At 34.6% G+C, this 20995-nt stretch overlaps 1 protein-coding gene across 1 annotated transcript in view; it reads right to left on the bottom strand.

The window, feature by feature from the left end:
- Positions 1–20995, bottom strand: part of SLC36A4 (solute carrier family 36 member 4) — a 49437-nt gene that overhangs the window by 12422 nt on the left and 16020 nt on the right. Inside the window, exons 4-9 of the mRNA XM_045557140.1 lie at positions 19953–20041; positions 18812–18907; positions 16552–16636; positions 10429–10656; positions 8438–8536; positions 4437–4606 (exon numbers count right to left, since the gene is read on the bottom strand). Coding sequence (XP_045413096.1) covers positions 4437–4606; positions 8438–8536; positions 10429–10656; positions 16552–16636; positions 18812–18907; positions 19953–20041 — 767 coding nt within the window. The remainder of the gene's footprint in view (positions 1–4436; positions 4607–8437; positions 8537–10428; positions 10657–16551; positions 16637–18811; positions 18908–19952; positions 20042–20995) is intronic.

Here is a 20995-nt window from a genome sequence, read left to right as displayed (position 1 = left end):
ATGGAAGAGAAAGCATCAGGGAACACTGCATGTAGAGAAACTGATGGTTTTTATTTAACCTTTCATTTATTTCCATTATTTATATGTGTGGGGGAGGTATGCACATACAGATACTCACACACATGCAGATACATACACACTGGGTTTTTCTACAAAACACATTTCCCTTTCTTACTTTGGGTTACAGTTCAAAAATTAAAAAGCTACTAATTGAAACCAAATAAGCAGGCACTGTAACTGTGATGGGAAAAAGGTGAAGACTTTGGGCTTTTGACTGGTTAAAAAAAGAGCCACAACACAAAAACAAACAAATGAAACTGGCAACAAAAAGAAAGATGTTTGTTCCTATGATGTGCATATGATCACCGGAGAGAACTCAATAAGACAGAACACAAATAAATACTATTTACTATGTTAAGTCCTCTGGAGACCTTTGTTATATCATCAGTTGACAACCAATGATTACCCTAGAGTAGCAGTCCCCAACTTTTTGGCACAAGGGACTGATTCCATGGAAGACAATTTTTCCATGGATGGTGTGGGCAGGGTGCTTGGAGGAGGGAATGGTTTGGGGATGATTCAAGCACATTACAGTTATTGTGCAGTCAAACCTCTTTGCTAATGATAATCTGTATTTGCAGCCACTCCCCAGCGCTAGCATCACTGCCTCAGCTCCACCTCAGATCATCGGGCACTAGATTCTTATAAGGAGCCACAACCTAGATCCCTCACGTGTGCAGTTTACGGTAGCATTTGCACTCCTATGAGACTCTAATGCCTCCACTGATCTGACAGGAGGTGGAGTTTATGTGGTGATGTGAGCAATGGGGAGTGGCTGTAAACACAGATGAAGCTTTGCTCACCCACAAGCTGCTCACCTCCTGCTGTGCAGCCCGGTTCCTAACAGGCCGCGGACTGGTATTGGTCCATGGCCAGGGGTTTGGAGACTGCAGACCTAGAGTCCCCAGACCTTCAACTTTCCCTTGCAACAATGACATTAGGCTAAAAATCTTCCTCATCCTCTGTTTTGAATTTGATAAATTAAAAATCTGATAAATTAGAGGAGTTGGAAAGAGATGTAATTTAAACACAACCACCTAGAAGATTTTATAATGATGTGGCATTCACTCCCAAGCACAAGCTCAAAAGACAATACATAGTCTCTGCTGCTAGTCTGCCTGAGTCCACATTCCCATTTTTTTCTTCATATCAATCTCAAGCAAACTTTTCCTAAGGAGATTCTATAAATTAAAGTAATACTTAGTAACATGGCAAGACCTGAAACCATTTGTGTGAAAGAACAGAATCTATATAAAGCAATATGAAAAATTCTTCAAATCAATCTTGATGGAAAGGAGTATCATTTTATGATCTGTGCTGTTATCACCATCATGACTTTATTTGCATATATTTTTGAAATTCAGTATTCAACAGGTTCGTTATTTCCTCTTGGTTATTTTCCTTGCAACTGTACTAACTCTGTGCTTTTAACCTGGAGTACATATTCCCTTCTGTGGTGTGGCAGTGTGTGAGGGGTTCTCAAAGCTATAGGCTAAACCTGGTGGATCTTTCTGAACCATAAATTTTACTCAAAAGTTTTTTTGGGTGTGGGAATTATTTTTACATAAAAGGCAACATAGATATAATAAACTAGAATGCAAAAGGTGCACTTTTTTTAATAGAGCTAAACTGATGCTATGCTTGAGGCAGGCCATTTGGGGTACCTCCCCCAAGACTGCCAAAGGAAAGCTTTTTTTTCTTCTCTGTACTTTGGGTTACTTTAGTGAAAAACTTCGAAAAACACTGCTAAAACATAATTTGACTATGACTGGTAGTGGTACCTTGGTACTAAGAGAAATGCTTTTAAACCTAGAATAGTATTTAACAAATATTTACTATGTGCCTCCTAATTGTTAAGCACTGTGCTAGATTATGGGGAGGCAACATAAACCTAGAAGATGCAGGGTCCATGTCCTCAATGTGCTAACGTTCTAGCTCAGAGTTGCGAGTTTACTTCCTTATCATCTTTCAAATATATTCTTTACTTTAAAAGCTAAATGTAATACATGAACAGTATTACTCTTAACTAGATTTTAAAGATGATGCCTCAGAAAGATTAAGGGTAATAATTAATAACTTGGAGCTTCTCTAATCCATACTTGCTTTATCCTAGGGCCTCTTTCTGACTCAAAAATCTTTTCTTACAGAAATAAGCCTAAGAATTCTGAGACTTTAAGTCAATTTGGAACCAAAAGCTCTTTATAGCTTTTCATAGCTAGTAGCCATCGCTTCTCTAGGATGTTCTTGGGACACACTAAGCCAATAGAGTACACGGCACACCAAGGCCTCTTGTGTGAAGCACAGGAAAGGAGGGAAGAGAGACTCTCATATCTTAGGCATAATCTATGATTATTCTAGTCCAAACTTCTCACTTTATAGACGACTATCACTGTAAAACTATAGGCAACTCTCCTCCTGTATCTCTCAGTCATGACTCTCATTTTAACTGTCCCACAACTGCAGAGACCACAAAGAAACAGACCACAGGCCACAGAAGGCTGATCCCCACAATGAAAGCAATTAACCAACAGAGGTTCTCTAAAGGGAAATACTTATCTTGACTTGCTTTCCTGTTTTTTCCATATTTTTGTTGTTTCTTAGGATACTTGTTCTAGGCTTTCCTCTAATGAAAAGCAGGTGTCCAGCTAGACTTTCTTGAGTAGAAATTATGATCTAATAGTCCTTTTTAAAATTAAAAGTTGCAACTAGTTCCATTCTCACTGGAGAGCCATAGCAATTAGGAATAAGGTGAGAAGTAGGGAGGGGCTGTGGGGATAAGGAAGGGTAATTAGAGCTACTGCAGGGACAGTGTCACCTCCAAGATTGAGTTGTGAACACTAAAAGCATTCCCTCTTATTCTTGCCCACTGTTCTTTCACCATGTTAACTGTCTAGGGATAGGACTCTCTTAACTTGAATGCATGCATACTCCCACTTTAGTCCCTTTTCCTGTAAGATAGTCTTTAACTGCTTTTGTAACTTCTGAGAATTTTTCCACCTATATTTTATATTTGACATTAAAAATACTTGTCAAATTTATAAAATTATTATTTTTAAGATTTAATCTAAATATTATTCTAAGTGAGGAAAATTACCATTCTATTTTCTAGACATTATACAGTATTTGAAAAGATGAACTATACTACTATATTTTTAGCCTTGATTCTCTTATACTATTTAAGCTTCTATTCATTAAGCTTCTAGTTTCATATTATGAAAAAGAAAAAAAAGCCCACTTGAAGGAAACAAAATTATATAACCAACTATAACATGGCTTAATGAAATAAATGCCAAACAAACATGTATCTTGTTTACAGTCATGAATCCATCTTGAAACATATTTATAAGATTTGAAACATGTTTCCATCTTGAAATACATCTATAAAATGTTAGCTAAAGTAAAATTATCATTAAAATATATATAAACACACAGCATTTGTGTGCCTCTTATGCAATCTGGAAACTATCCTAGGCACACACTCTGTCATAAATGGCTTCCTATATACATTTGTCCTAACAACATTTATGACCCCAATAAATGCCCAAGATTCAAATGATTATTAAATGGTAGACAAATTCTCATCAGGAAGCCAGTCAGAAGATATAATTTCTGCTCCTGCTGATTTTCCCTAATATTGCCAGACATTTAAGGTTTCACAGGCTACTATCCAAGGAGCTAACAGAGTAGTGTAACATTAATTTAATCAGCAATTAGCATTTATTCTTTGCATTTATCAAAACTAAGAAGTTACTTTCCATTTTATAAATAAGGAAGTCTGCATGGTAATCACTGCCAATATCTTTTAAAAATTTCCAAAGACCAACCTCTGAAAGAAGGAAAAATCACATATATTGCTTCATTTAGCAGAATATGGTTCTAATATAAAGAGAACATTAAGATGTGCCATTTTATTTTATTATTTATAATGTGTCCAAACTGTGTTCTTAAAGTACCTGGAGAACATACAATATAAAGCTGACCAGTAAAATAGCAAGGACCATAATGATGAGATATATTGTTTTATCAAGAACCCAGAGTGTTTTGTTTTTTGGCAGTAAGGATAGGTATTAATATTTTTTTTAATTAAAGTGCATCCATATTAAAAAGAATCCATGTTTTACTCTTACATTTGATTCAAATTTGGAACAACCTACAATTTGTAAATCTTTTTTAAAAAAATCCCACAAGGATCCTAAATTCACATATGGTCTGCTCTGGGGATTATGAAAAAATTCTACATTACACAAATAAAGAAATCACAGTAAAAACTTTAAATGTTTAAACCACAAATCCAAAACACACCTTTATTATCAAATATTGGTAAATTATATCTATAAAATATATAAACTAGGATTAAAAAACTCATATCCACCTACCATATATCTTGGGGAAGATTTAAAGTTATGCTCCCTTTGATTTCATCACGGAAACACATATATCCTAAAGTAGCTAATGTTACATACAAAGTTGTGACAATTCCCATGCCAATATTCAGGGCTTGGGGGAAGCGTTTTGATTCTTTCATTTGGTTTTCCAGTGGAAGGACCTAAGAAAAGAATACAATTCTTTTTTAAAAAGGGAATACAATACAAGTAATGCAAAATAACATAGCGTCTTTTACACATACAAACTGGTCTTTTTATAGTCTATATGCAAATCTTGTTTCCTTTAAAACAACACATATAATTGTTGAAGAATATTTCTGTGACTACATACTTTTTACACTACATATTTTTTAATTCTTAAAATAAAAAGGTCTAAACTCAGCTCTTGTGAGGCAAACCCCGTCAGTTTTTTTCTTAAATAAACTTTTTGGATTTACAGAGAAGTTGCAAAGATAACACAGAGAGCTCTCATATACTCCTGACCCAGTTTCCCCTCCTATTATCTTTTTACATTACCATGGTACACTTGTTACAACTAAGAACCAACACTGGTACAGACTTAACTAAACTCCAAACTTCATATGGATTTCATTAGTTTTTCCATTAATGTCCCTTTTCTATTCCAGGGTTTCATCCAGGATACCACATTGCATGTTGTCATCATGCCTCCTAGTCTCCTCCGGTCTGTGACAATTTCTCAGTCTTTGCAAGTTGGTCATTATCCTGACAGTTGAAGAGTACTGGTTGGGTGTTTTGCATAATGTTTTGTCTGATGCTTTCCTTGTGACTGGATTGGTATTGTAGGTTTCAGAAAAGGATACCATAGAGGTGAAATGCCCTTTTCATCATATGTGTTATTAACATGATTTATCACTGGCAAAATTAATTTTGATCACTTGGTTAAGGTGTTTGCCAGATCTCTCTGCCATAAAGTTACTTTTTCTTCCCTCTCATTATACTCTGTTTACTGAAAGTAAGACTCTAAATCCAGCCCATTCTCCAGGGACCAGGGAGCGATTAGCTATACCTCCTGGAGGGAGGGGTATCTACATAAATTGTTTAGGATTTTCCCCTATGTATATATTCATTTAATCAATTATTTTTATTAGTATGAACTCATGTACATTTGTTTTGTACATTGAGTTATAATCCAATATTCTGTTGTTTATTTTGTGACTCATATTGTTCCAGCTTTGGCCACTGAGAATTCTATCAGGTTGGCTCTCGTGTCCCTTTGACATGCCTCCATTCTTTTGTTTTTCAAATACTTCCTTACTTTCTGGCACCAAAAGATGCTCCAGACTCATCTTGAATTCCCTTGCTTCAGCCCTAAAATCAGCCATTTCTCCAAAGAACTTTGGTTCTTTTGTTGAAGAATGGTATTTAGAAGTCTAGATCTGGGTGATGATGCATGTGCTTGTTGCTATTGGAGTATCACTGCTGGTGGGCCCTCTCAGGAGACAGAGCTGGAAATACATGCATGTATACACACATATCTATAACTATTTCTGTATCTATCCACTTGTATCTACTGTTTGTCAATTTTAGTAAAACAAATAATTTTTATTTTGTTAAAAGGAGAACCTTTAAAGAAAATAAAGAAGGATGATTGAAAAATCAAGTTTTTTAGGAAAATCTTCAGAGGTTTTGGCCATACAGTGAAAGACATTAAGTGATAATAATAGCAAGGCTGGGCGCAGTGGCTCATGCCTGTAATCCTAGCATTCTGGGAGGCCAAGGCGGGTAGATCGCTCAAGGTCAGGAGTTCGAGACCAGCGTGAGCAAGAGCGAGACCCCATCTCTACTAAAAATAGAAAGAAATTATCTGGCCAACTAAAAATATATATAGAAAAAATTAGCCAGGCATGGTGGCACATGTCTATAGTCCCAGCTACTCGGGAGGCTGAGGCAGGAGGATCGCTTAAGCCCAGAGTTTGAGGTTGCTGTGAGCTAGGCTGGCGCCATGGCACTCACTTTAGCCCAGGCAACAAAGCGAGACTCTGTCTCAAAACAAAAAAAAAATAATAATAATAATAATAACAGCAAGTATTTTACTGAGTGTTTACAATATGCCAGGTATTATTCTAAAAATTTTGCATGCAGCATCTTGCAGTCTTCATAATAACCCTATAACATGATAACTCTAATATTTTCCCCACTTTTCATGTAAGTCAACTCCATATGGAAACATTAAATATTAATAGTAGAAAAGAGAGCAGGGAATAGTTTGGATGCTCTGGAGATAATCCAGACCTGAAATATCATGCAGTCATCAAGAATGGTGCCTGTGCAGCTTGAAAAGGAGAAAGGGAAAGAAATTAACGTTTCCTCGGGCTTCCTCTGTATCACACAGCAGTAGAGGTGTTTTACACATAATCTCCTTTATGGAACAGATTTGAGAAATATAAAAGAAGAATCCATATGCCTTAATTACTGATTGATATTGGGGAACCAAGACAGGTAAAAAGAATTACTCCAAGGTTTCAAGCTTAAGCAACTGAAAGTAAAACTAAAAGAAAAAGAGAAATGAGAAAGTAAAGCTTGTTTTAGATAAGGAAGTATGTCAGACTTTGGAATTGCTGAATCTGAGATGTCAGAGAAACAGCGCTTAACTGGAAATGTCCAAGAGTCAACTGGAGCTCACCAGCTAAAGACAGAAATTAAAACTTGCAGTTATGCTTGCAACAGCGATAACTGGAATTGTGAAAATTTACAATTCATGAGAATTCTCTAAAAGAGAATTCAGAAAGAGCAGAAACCCAATTAAATTGGCATAAAATGTTCTTTTAGATCTATTTTGTCTGTGGTTCCTATACATAGATGTTTACAAGTGGTCTGCTCCCATACCAAACCATCGGACAATGAAACATAAGCCATGGAACAAAGTAGAGAGCAATATTCTCTTTTTGCCAAATCTACAAATTCTAGGTTTTAAATGAAATGGGAGCATCTTGAATGGAAATATTTAAGATCTTAGAATCCTCGGGATGCTTGTGTCTCTTGGTATTAGCTTTATGATAACATTGTTTCTCAAAACAAACCTAATATGAATAAATCTAAAGGAAGAATTTATATTTGACTCTTCTTATATAACAGTAATTGTATAACTCAGCAGTCCCCAACTTTTCTGGCACCAGGGACTGGTTTTATGGAAGACAATTTTTCCACAGACCAGGGTGGGAGGGATGGTTTCAGGATGATTCAAGCGCATTACATTTATTATGCAGTCCAGCGTCTCTGCTAATGATAATCTGTATTTGCAGCCACTACCCAGCACTAGCATTACTGCCTCAGCTCCACCTCAGATCATCAGGCATTAGATTCTCATAAGGAGCGTGCAACCTAGATCCCTCGCATGTGCAGTTTACAGTAAGGTTCGTGCTCCTATGAGTATCTAATGCCACTGCTGATCTGACAAGAGGCAGAGCTTATGTGGTGATATGAGCAATGGGGAGTGGCTATAAATACAGATAAAGCTTCGCTCACTCACCTGCTGCTCACCTTCTGCTGTGTGGCCCAGTTCTGTGGCCCCAAGATTGGGGACCGCTGGTATAACTATGTCAATTCCCTTCAAATAATCTAGTCTATAAAATATGATGTTTGGGATGTACTTGAGTATGTGGGATATAAGTAAAACAAATTGGCCATGAGTGAATTATTTTTGAAGCTGAGTGGTGTACTACCTAGGAGTTCATTATACCACTGTCTAAATTTTGTATGTTTAAAATTTTCCATAATACAATATTAAAAATTATCTAGTCTAATATCTTCATTTTACAGACACAGAAAAAGAGAATTAGAGAACCTAAATGATACAGTTAGTGGAAGAACTAAACTATAATTCAAGTCTTTCATACCAAACTGGAAATCATGTTCTATGAATAAACAAAATTGAAACAAAAAAGAAAAACACACATTTTTTATTTAGCTTGACTATATAAATATTTGTGATTTAATATTTTAACAATTAATAATAAAGACTAAATTCTTACCACTCCTATGCCTTCAAAAGCAAATACGGCAGTACCAAAAAAGAGTGGGTATTTCTTCCAACCAGCCACTATTGGAAGGTTGTGGGGATCTGGCATGTTCTGAAGAAAGGTAGAAAAAAAAATAACACAGGTTACATCTTTACTTATTCTAAAGAATTTTAAAAGAAAGAGCAAAATCATATACTTTTGAGCTTCACAACAGCAAATGTAGGTTATAAAAGTGAATAATTCTTTCAATAAACACTTTAAGCAACCTATGTTAAATGTAGCCAAGCTGTTAGGATTTCACTGCCAAAAGCATTTGTTTCCCTCATGCCCACACGTTCCATCTGAGCAAACTACTCCTGATTACCTGTTTCCATCTGCAAGTCCCAGGTTGTGCACACTAGGTATGGCTCCTGCCACAACAGGAAATATATAAGCATACTCAAGGTCTGAGCTGAGAGCCATACAGTCAGTTATCAACCACTGCTGTTGGTATCCAAAGGAAATTTACTCTCCATTCTATTTTATTGCTCTTTCAGTTCTCTAAGATACCTGGCTCCTGAATTTGCTTTCTACCTCATAGCTCTGCTGCTCCCTAGAACAGGTCTCCTTCTGGTTTGAGTGTCTGCTCTTTGACCGGAGAGTTGTCATCATCCCCGTTGTGTGTGTGTGTGTGTGTGTGTGCATCCCAAATCTGGCTTTGATTATTTTGTCCTGACTCATAGCCTTGCTCCAACTCTCACTATTTGGACAAACTATACATCTTTTACAAGATCTCCGGCTCCACAATGGTCACTTCCACAAAGTCTGGTCCCTGCTCTCCTCACCCTGCGTTCTCTGTCTTACCTGATTAGGAGTAGAATTCAAGCCAAGTAAAGGATGAACAAAGCAACTGAAGTGTGAAAGTACACTAATAATTTGGGGAACAGAAGGGTCTAGAATATCTTAAGCATAGGTAGAATTGTGTGATTTAATTGTGATCACCCCTGTGATGACCAAAGACATAAGCTAGGTTAAGAATGGAAAGGGTATTAAAATGTTTGGATCATCGGATAATAGTAAACAATTATTCAAGGCAAGCAGGATGCTATTTCACTTCTCCATGCATTAGCTAATGCTGTTTCCTCTACCCAGGGAATCTCATTTTCTGCTCCACTAACTCTTACATGTTCATCAAACAGGCCATGGAAAGCCTTACATAAGCTTCCTGTCTGTTCACTTCTACTCATGTGTTATGATATAGACTACAGATTTGAAATTCAGAGAGGGGGCAAAATGAAACACAGACCCACCACAAAAGTTTGTAATGAATTGCTAATGGAGGTATTACAACAATTACCTTGGAAGCAAGGTCATTGCCCCTTTGAGAGATGAAAGCTATACAGCTGTTCAGCAGAAAAACACATATATACATACAGAAACACTAAATCTTGCAAACAATTTTGAGGGACTTGCAGACTCCCTGAATCCATCAACAGATTCTTTTAAGCAAACTAGGTTAAGAATTCCCAGACTAGACTATGGACAATGAAATCAGTTGAGGTTACTGCATATACTTCAGATAAAGGGATTATAGATTAGTGTAGTGGCAGAGAGAAAATTACAGAATTACATCTATACACTCATCTCTTGTGGTTGGTTCAAATTTTAAAGCAATAAACAATATACTTAATGAGTTCTTTTTTGCACTGTACTAAATGCACAATCCTAAATCTCTTGGGTAGGTATTACCATCTTCTGAAGTACTGTCACAAAGCCCAGAAGCATATTTACCAAGATTCAAAACCAGATCTGACCACAAAGCCTATGGTTTTTAATCTCTATGTCACATACTTTTCTAATTCAACAGTATCCCTCAAAAGGTAATTAACACTTACTAATTGTCTACTGTGTACCACATATGAAGTAGGGGTCTTTACATAGCATTACTTTTACCTCCAAAGCAAACAAAAATTATAATTATATAATAAATGCATGATATTTAGTTAAAAACATATTATACTTACCCTAACAACATACTGGTAAATTATCACAAGACTGACAGCCATGGAAATGTTGGCAAGGAATGAAAGTACAAATAGACTCTTTAGCTCACGAATGAAGACCAAAAGAATTATAAATGGAAGAAAGCAAAGCATATATATCCTTAGGTCAACACTTCTTCTCTCACATGGATTTGATGAATTGGTACTATTCGAAATAAACACTTTACTCTCCAGGAATCCTTCATGAACCTAGACAGGATTACCAGGAGAATAAGGAAGGGGAGAAAACTTCCATCAACTTTTAATCATAAAAGAGACACAGAAAGAAAATTATGATCTATACACTCTATGATACATTCCCACAATGCACTTTACAATACATAAAATATTTGCAGTTTTTCAAGATACTCTGGCTTCCTAGAAACATATATATCAAACATAAGGATAATTAGAGTAGGATAATCTTCTTTGCATGATAACTTCTATCATACTGTGAAAATAAAGTTCATTAAAAATTATGAGGATGGATTTACTAATTTGTTTTGAAGCTCTGTGAATATCATACCCATGATCTCTGCAAAGACTCAAAGATCTCATTTTTGAGATCATTAAGCTTGGGATCATATTTGTCTATAATGGCCATTGGGTATTCTACTCCAGCTTATTTTCTTCAGATATGAAACAAGTTCTAAGTACCTCCCAGAAATGTAGAGTAATCAAAGTAAAATTTAATAATCATAGCCTAACTTTAAAACTTTTATAAAGCTATTATTTACAAATTGTCATTATCAATAGATATTCATTAAGAACCTACTACATTCATTCACGGCCATATGCTCAACAGTAGATAAATTTTTGCTGGAGCAAAAATCTTCTACAAGATAAATAAACTTTATGTGACAACTTATTCAGTCACTTCTATAACCCACTTTTCAGATTTCAAAAGAAATACAATGATTTACAGGCTCCATATATTAAAAACTGTTTCTGATTCAGTTAATCACATAATTCAACTTATTGAAATAGATATGAAATTACAAACAACTTTAGAAACAAACTAAAAAACTTACAGTAGAGGCAGATCATACCATAACTTGAATACTAGTGACAAGTTATTTGCCCCCAAACATGGTGTACCCTCCTTCAAACACACTGATATTATCAAAGTCTGTGGATACACACATTCTTACGTACTTTGAGTACTTTCTATGGATCAGGTATGGAGCTACATGGTTTATATATATAACAGCTCATTTAATCCTAAAATTACTCTCTAAAGTGGGTAGTATAATAGTATCAGTTTCAATTTATATCTGAGGAAACTGAGGCTTAGAGAGGTTGAAAAAAACCCTGCATAACATCAAGCTAGTAAGTGATGGTTCTAAGATTCAAATCCAGGCCTAGGACTCCAGCATCTAACTTGTAACAGCTATATGTTAACCTGACCAAAATACTGCAGCCCAGAAAGGGGGGCCCTGACCAAGCAGCCACCTGGCCTCCACTCAGACATATCTCTCTCTAAATCCAGCAAGTACTAAGAGGCCAACAGAAGTTTAAAATACAATTCTGATATGATTAATTCAAGTGTTTCTTTTAATTTTATATTTATAATCCATGATAAGCAATGTTTAATGTCACTACAAATGTACACATCATTTCAGACTGCAGGGAATGTATCTATTAGATTTTTATGCTATAAGGCAATTTAAAACCCATACTGGACTAATAAACTCTCAAGTTACACCAGGTACCATTTAAGAAATGCATAGCTCACAATTACCTTCTAACTGGCCATTAGAACTCTATATTTTATTTTCTATAATTTAAAATAAAAGCAAATTTGGTAATTTACATTACTTTTTCATGAATGTATTTCACTGTTTACTTAATTTTCTAGTAACTAAATTATTTAGAGCCAAGTACTTCTTATCAAAACAGTACCTCCAAAAATTAGATTAAGTAATGATCAAAGTTAAGCTCTAACAAGGATGCCTGGCAAGAGAAAAGCAATTATAGCCAATTTTAAAAACGGCCATTTGAATTATTACTAGGTGCTTGGGAATTTAAAATCAATTCTAAACAAATCTCTTATTTTAGCATTTTTTGGCAGAAAGATGGTTATAAAAATTCTCAGGATTAAAAAATAAAATAAAATAAAAATGTAGATACATACCTAGAGCAAGATTCAGGTAAACATTTGAGTCCTTTGGTGCCCTCTAGAGACAGAGATTGGCTATCTAATAGGACTTCCTATGATCTCACATGTTTACCAAAATGTAAAACACTGAAATAAATATTATAAAATAAAATTACTAAATTCAGTTGTTTCTATTTTGAGTTCAAATTTACTAAAACCCACTATTTATTAAGTTTTCAATGATTCAGCAATTTAATGGTTAAAATTCTAAAGGCAGCTTATATTCTTTAGTAAAGCTAAATGCAGAATTAAAGTCATTATGCTCTACATTTGTATACTGTTTTACATTTTACATACGCTTTCATAAACCTTTTCTCAGCTGAGCCTCACAGTCAGTTTATGAGAAATAAGGAAAGATTTTGTACTATTTCCATTTTTAAAAATAAGGAAACTGAGGCTTGACCAGGGATAGGGAGGTCTTGCCCCATGTCTGAGTTCAAACTGTGAAAGCAGAGATTTGAACTCCTATCTTCTGACTCCAAAGTCAATGGTATTTGGTATCATTACATTTTTTCCTCTTAATATAATCCTGTATTCCTTCCCCACTCTCCATGCCATGTACACTATTTTATCTGTCTGAAATTTTCTAGAGTATCTTAGAGTAAAAATAGAGAGGAGCAACTATAACCACAAGGGACTAGAACCATCAGAAGCACTAGGGTTCTTTTCCCCTACTGATGGTATAATACATACTGGCTTAACAAAACCATGTGGCAGTTACAAAGCAGGTTTACACACCTGTATGGCAACTAAACCCTTAATTCTTTGGGTTAACCAAAGAGTGTACCTTCAATTTCATGTAAATCAAGGGCGTAACAATTCCACAGTTTTTAACTATACTAGTACTAGTAATTGGTAAGGTTGAATCAATCAGTGTGTCTACTATTGTATACTGCTATGAAATGTAAAAGAACACCTTTGTTGAGAGAGTGAAAATCTCTGACCTCATGTTGCTTCAGTGACCACTTCAACTATTTTCTTAAGCCTAACTGCGTATCTTTTTTCTATGTTACTCCTTATGCCTGAAAAGGAGTTTCACCTTTCTATCTACAACAGGCATTCTCCTTATCTCTCAGAGAGTTACTTTTTCTACCTAGTCTTCTTAGGATACGTACAAATGAGCTTAACTTTTCCATTCAACTTTGGAAGCAACTGATAATATTTCATAGGAGAAAGTCACCAATCCTAAGCTTATAGACAATTATTTTATCTTCTTTACTCTTTATGTCATACCCATACAGATACACACAATCACAATTAAAATCAGACTATGTCCTGTCCAGTGATAAACAATTAACCTATCCGGTGGCAGCTGTGGCAGAGACCTGGGTTTCAACGTAATTCTGCATGACTTAGGGCACCTTACTCATGTTTACTGAGACTGCTTCCTCATTCATAGCTTATAAATAAAAAATTATAAGACACTGTTAGCATTATTTTTCAATTTAAATAGAGCTTTTTGGTAACTCTCTTAGGAGATATTAGAAAAGATACAGTACTACCATGTTACACAATCCTCCTAGAAAGGCATCATTTCCATCATATTCTATATAAATGACTGGTATGATAGTATGTCTTACCAGTTCTTAACAATAAATAGGGTCTTAATGGAGTTAGGAGTCCTAGGAAATGCAATTTGTAGAATTAAATACTTGTAAAATCAAAAGCACATCATCTATAATAAGTAATGCCAATAAAATGATTGATGCTTTATTTTAATAAACAGAAAGAGTATAAACAGGATTCTAATTAACTCTAAGTGCTATTACTCTACCTCTTCCACAGATCTCACTAAAGTCTTTCATTTGATTCTACAGTTACAGTATGTTTGAGGAACACCTACATCTAAAGGAACAGCAATGGTTTAGATTATGAATTTTTCTTCCAGAAAAGTTTGTTTATGAACTTGATTGTTTGCAAGTATCTATGAAAATAAAGGAGAGAAGAAATAGTTTAGAAGACATTTGGAAAAAGAAGTAATATGAGGCTGGGACAAAAAAATACATAATTTATTGGGACTCTCAGCTGTAGATAGCATCTAAGAGCATCTCCTGGCTAAAACTGTCAGCAGTCACAACACTAATCTGGTTGACACCATTCCTTCTATAGACACAAGGATAAATAGCTACAGAAGTGACAAACCAAGTTAAAACAATCACAAGAAGCTGAAAGAGAAGAGTTGACAAAGAAAATGGGAGAAATGTGTGGGAGAAATGATAAGAGTAAGGAAAGTGGCAGAGAAACCATCACTAGGAAAAATCAAACAGAAAGGTTAAACCCTTAGAATCCAAAAAATCTTACTGAACACTTGCTCAATAAACCAGGTACAGTATTAGGTCTAAGAAATAAAGAGATGAAAAACAAATATCCCTCCCAGCTTAGTGAGTTCATTTCCCTTCCAGTCCAATAACCATACTGGGTACCAATAAGAGGAACTCTTAGATGATAGTTTACAGTGGTGAACACAACAAATATCGTGGTCCCTTCCTTCAGAGGGTTTGCAGTCTAATGGTGAAAATTAACTTGTAATCAACTTTAATACAGTATATTCAAGGTTATTTTTAAAGTGTTAGACAAAACCCAGGAGAAAAATCAATAAATTCTGGCAAAAGATGAAGAAAGGGAAGGCACAGAAGGGACAGTTGAGGAAGATTTCACAGAATAGGTGACATTTAAGCTAGGTTTGGAACTTTCCAGATACAAACAAAACTTTTCTAGGTGCTGAGACATGGTACATTGGAAAGAACACTGATCTGGAAATCCAGGCTCTCATTATTAACTAGCTGTGACCTTTTAAGACAACTGTTTTATAAAAGACGGTTTGACTTGATGACTTCTTCCAATATTAAAAATTTAAGCTAGTGGCTCAAATATAATGTAAAGGGATAATCTAAATCAGGGGTTAGCAAATTATGGCCTGCAGACCAAATCTGGCCTACCACCTATTTATGCAAACAAAACTTTCCTCAAATACAGCCGTATCTATATGTTTACATATTGTTATCTACGGCTGAGTTGAGTAGTTACAACAGGGACCATATGGCCAGCAAAGTGGAAAATACTTATTATCTGGCCCTTTAGAGAAAAAGTTTGCCAATTCTTGGTCTAAATATAAAATGAAGTATACTTTATACTTAGAAAAGAGAGTCAAATATATACTTATATATACATATAGCTTCTTTAGAAAAAATATTCATATCATCATTTTGCATTACAATACCTACAAGACAATTGTATATAATACTATGTAAAATGCTTATTGCCCCATGTACATGTGTATAATTAACAAACATGTTTAATTAAAATAATTATTTAAGAAGAACAATGGGTAATATAGGAATAATAATACCAATTATAAAGAAATATGCTTTGGCATTGTTTTGATAGGAGTTTTTATTTCAGTGTCTGTCCAAATGAACTGTCAATCTCTACCAAGACTGCAAACCACTTCCTCTTAAAGCAAACCTTCACAACATGGAGAGAACTACAGAAAGCTGTTCATTTTTGGAAACAGTATATTTTTAGACAATGGCAATAATTGGATTTTTGTAATGAATGCTTATTTTTTTACTTTTTTTTTTAGGCTGCTGGTTGAAGTCTTGTATATTTTTTATAGAAGATCAATGTAAAGAATATGCTTCCAAAGCATCTATATATATGCTTTTGAGATCTAAGTTTCAAGTAGCTAAGTATCAGTAAATTATGTCATATTCTGATCTGAAAGAACAAGCATTATTGATATTATGGCAAAAACAGTAAAATCAATAATAACAGCAGAAATCCAAATTGCAAAACAAAAAAAAAGCCTAAAGTAAAATCTACAAAGAAATATCATTTATGAAAGGAACACATTTTCATATTCAACCATGGATGCCACAGAAGAAATATGATGCCATAGGCAGGGCATTAGAAGAAAATTATTTCACTAACTGGAGAAAAATACTCACTTGTTTCACATTTTCAGCTAAGAAGACGATATAAACACTACAGAATCCCAGCTGTGTTATCACCAGAAAAAAGTCAACCACAGTCCTGGAAAAAGATATATCCAAAAATAAGAATCAATCAGAGCTGCTGAAATATTAATACATTTTATGTCTCTTTTTAACTGTTTTAAAACATTTTATAACAACACATATTCTTTTGCTTCCTTAAATAAGAAACATTTAAAATATTTCTTTCTACAAAGATCACACATTTATCATCAATATGTCACTAGAATTATTATAGAATGAAAGGATTCTCCATTAAGTTAAAAGGCCAAGATTTTCCGTCATATTCTATTCCTGAAATTCAACAGTTTAAGGATATCAACTGATAGTCATTTCATAAAAACATTTCCTCTTTCAGATTAAGCCCAACTCTCCTACTTTTCAAGATCTTTTCAGATCAACCCAGTATATTTCCCATCCCTCCCAGATTCATGTCATCTACAAATATGATGAGCATGCTTTCTAGTGTTCAAATCACTATTAAGAATGTAGAATGGCAGAGGATTTGGAGCATGGTCCTAAATCATACCAGGAGAGACCTCTCCAGTGGCTTTTCTCTGTTCTTATTTTTTGTTAGTGAGATACAGTAAGTCTCTGTGGGTTCTGCATCCATGGATTCAACCAAATGCAAATAGAAAACATTCAGAAAAAAAATTCCACCAAGTTCCAAAAACAAAACTTGAATTTGCCACACACTAAGTACTACATTGAATCCGTGGAAATGAAGTGATATGTAGGCACCGTATTAGGTATTATAAGTAACCTAGGAAAGATTTAAAGTCTACAGGAGGATATCTGTAGGTAATATGCCAATAGTAAACCATTTCATATACGGGACTTGAGCAACCTTGGATTTTGGTATCTGCAGGGGGGTCAAATTCCCCATGCATAGCAACGGATGACTGTACTCTAGAAAATTTCAGCTACATAAAATCGTATACAGGAGTAGGGAAGGGATATCACCAGAGATATCAGTCAAATTAGCATTATTTGGGTATGGCAGCAATCAATTACAAATCTGTCTACATGATATTAATATATAGCCCAGACTTCTTCATTTTGATCTGAGAACAATGAGTGACTACTATATAGCATGTACATACATGTGTCAACCTGTCAAACACTGTGGTCTACAAAATCTATAGTCCCTCCTTCTCCCATTTGAAGTTGGAATCAGTATGCTTATCTTCATTCTTGCCATAACTCTACCATTCTCTGTGGTTCTTCAGGGATCTCATTTGTAAATTATCTTAGTACCCTGAAATGAATTCAAGTCTCTTCTCTTTGATGAATTGCATTTAAGCATTCCCTTAATATGTCTTCATCCACCTTTGATTTTAGTGTCCCCCCAACAATCATTCCAGCCACTATTATCTGAAAGCCATTCTTCTTCATAGAACAAGTAGACAAAGATGCCTCTAGTCTGGGCCAGAAGAAAGAAGATGCAGCTCTGGGTTCCGGGGGCAAGTCCCTAGGGCATTAGGTTGTTTCCTTCCTTTTCCTACTCAGCATATCAGGAGCTCTGAGCTGCTCATAAACAAATATGACCTCCTAAAAATCCCCAGAAACGCCCTATTTAACCATAAACTCATCTACCAACACTGTTCTTTCTCTTCTTTTATTTCCACCTCACGTGTCATTTGTACCACAGTTAGCACTTGATTTGCTTACACTTCCTTATTTTTTTAGTCTTGTGTTTATCTGACTTTGACTAGCCAAAGCCACCAATGATAAAGTTATATTTAAATAACAAGACAATAAAATAAAGTTATGCTAAAATATATCCATACCTCAGATATCTTATGAGCATGTAGCTAAACTCCACCAATATACTTGAAATAATGAGACTGCAACATTTGTCTTGCTTTTTTCCTTTATTTAAAAAATTACCAAACATGATTATGTCATTGGTTGTCCAGGTGCTCTATAAATATAATTTTATTTAATGTACCATAATAATCCTGTGAAATGGATATTATTTATAAACTTACTTCACAGTGAAAAAACCAAGCCAAAATGATAAATAATTTGACCAAGGTCATAAAACTGAAAAATGGTAGAGCTGAGATTTGAACCTAAGCCTGCCTAACTCTAAAGTTTTTAATGTTTATTCCCCAACTTTATCATACTTTTATTTTACATATCTTATCAGATTAGAATACTTAAAAATTAACATAATTTTGACAATCAGGTATTAGTAACAGCAGGTACTTACCGTCCCCACGCTGCTTGCCTCTGAAGATAACTCCAAGGACTTACTTCCAGGGCAAAACTCACAGTGTCACTATAACCTAAGTTTGACTTTTTATACCTATAATTTAATGATATTCATACAAAGGAAAAAGAAAAATTTTAAGTTGGTTCATAAAGCCATCCCTTGAAAAGAACAACAAATGAATGGGAATTAACAAATGTAGGGCTATGCAATGACAGATGAGCTTTCAAAATTTCAAGATCTGCATGCTTCTAAAGCATGCCTCATTAAATTTTAATAACTGTCCTTTTTATCAGAATATTAATTTTTACCTACTGCTAAAGTTTATATAACTATAGAATTCATATAACCTAATATTTGCGCTTCATAGATTTAAACACTTTAAATACCCAAAAAACATCATCAACTGTTAATACATTGTTCATGTCTAAATTATTCCATTCTGAGAACAGTGTTATTTAAAAATACATCTGTACAGGGCTCAATACATTTCCACATGAACTATCTCATTTAATCTTCAAGACAGCCCCATGAGGTAATTATTACTTCTCCATTCCCTTTTTCTCTCTTTTGTAAAGTATGTATTGCCATTTAAAGATCGTAAGTGATTTACCCAAAGTTTTAAGAGCAAATAACAAAAACAAAAAGGGGCAAGACTAGATATTGGTCTAATAAAATAGGCAATATTATTTTTTTAAAGTTTATGTATTATCCAATAGAAATACTTCTAGAAGTATTTCTATTGGATAATAAAGAAAAAGTATTATTTTAATGACTATCTACTACTAACCATATATCAATAAAGAGTACCAAAGGCGTTATACCCCAAACTGAATTACTGATAAATTGAAGACCATTATACCATAACTGAAAGTTGTATCACTGCCTCTATACATCCTTCCTGATTTTTTCCATTTATACTACATAAGATAAACCTACTTCAATAATAAGGCTACCTCTTAAAAATAGATTCTAACCAGAATTAAAACATATGAAATGCTACCTTTTTTCATATTCATATTAGACTTGTCTATATAATAAAGGAAATACAAAGCACAGTAGAAATATAAGACTATCTGATGCTCTAAATAAATTGATAGCTTTAAAATAAATTAAATAGGCTTAACAAATCCACATTTACCTCTGACATAGAAAGTGACTGCAACGTACCAATATGTGCATACAGTGAACAGAAATAATTCCTATAAACACAAGGCTGATTGGTCCAAGCTGTGGGGAAGAAAATTTATAAGGTTTAAATATTTAACAAAAATTGAGTAACTTTCTAAGCAAGGAGTCAATGGATTACTCTTTTGCAGTAAATAAATATTTGTTGGCCAAAATGATTAAATAATCATTTGAATAGGGAAAACTAATAAACTTGATACAGAATGAATTTTAAATCATATTTAAGCCAACCATGTATGATTCCACCTTATCAACTTGGCTACTCAAACTTATAATAGAAAGTATAGATATGCAACAAAGTAGAATAGAATACAACATCATATTTAATATCAGATGGCAAGTCTACAACTATCAGTGTCCTAAGATTATGATTACACATAACTAGGCATCCTTACCTAAATGATCAAAAAGCACAGTATCAGACTGGGATTGTGAGCAATCAATTTCTTCTATAGACTGCTTATTGAGTACTTACTATGTGTCAGAAACTGTGATTAGAAAATAATTATTTCAAAAAGTGGTACATAAAAAATTTCAAGTGTTTATTTACTAAAATTAAAGTGATACCTGTATTATTGAGACATAACCAAAATATCGCCAAAGTTTATTTTTACAATCAGAAGATTTTAAGTTACTATAAATTAGGGTGGACAAAACAGTCAAATAAAGAAGAAGATGGGGCTGGGTGCAGTGTGGTGGTTCATGCCTGTAATCCTAGCACTCTGGAAGGCCAAGGCGGGGGGATAGCTTGAGGTCAGGAGTTCGAGACCAGCCTGAGCAAGAGCGAGACCCCATCTCTACTAAAAATAGAAAGAAATGATTTGGACAGCTAAAAATATATATAGAAAAAAAGGGCCGGGCGCAGTGGCTCATGCCTGTAATCCTAGCACTCTGGGAGGCCGAGGTGGGTGGATCACTCGAGGTCAGGAGTTCGAGACCAGCCTGAGCAAGAGTGAGACCCCCGTCTCTACCAAAAATAGAAAGAAATGATTTGGA

The sequence above is a fragment of the Lemur catta genome, chromosome 7 (genome assembly GCF_020740605.2).
Source record: "Lemur catta isolate mLemCat1 chromosome 7, mLemCat1.pri, whole genome shotgun sequence".
Classification (NCBI taxonomy): Eukaryota; Metazoa; Chordata; class Mammalia; order Primates; family Lemuridae; genus Lemur; species Lemur catta.
The sequence above is the reverse complement of the archived record's forward strand: the minus strand, read 5'-3'. Positions and strand labels throughout refer to the sequence as shown.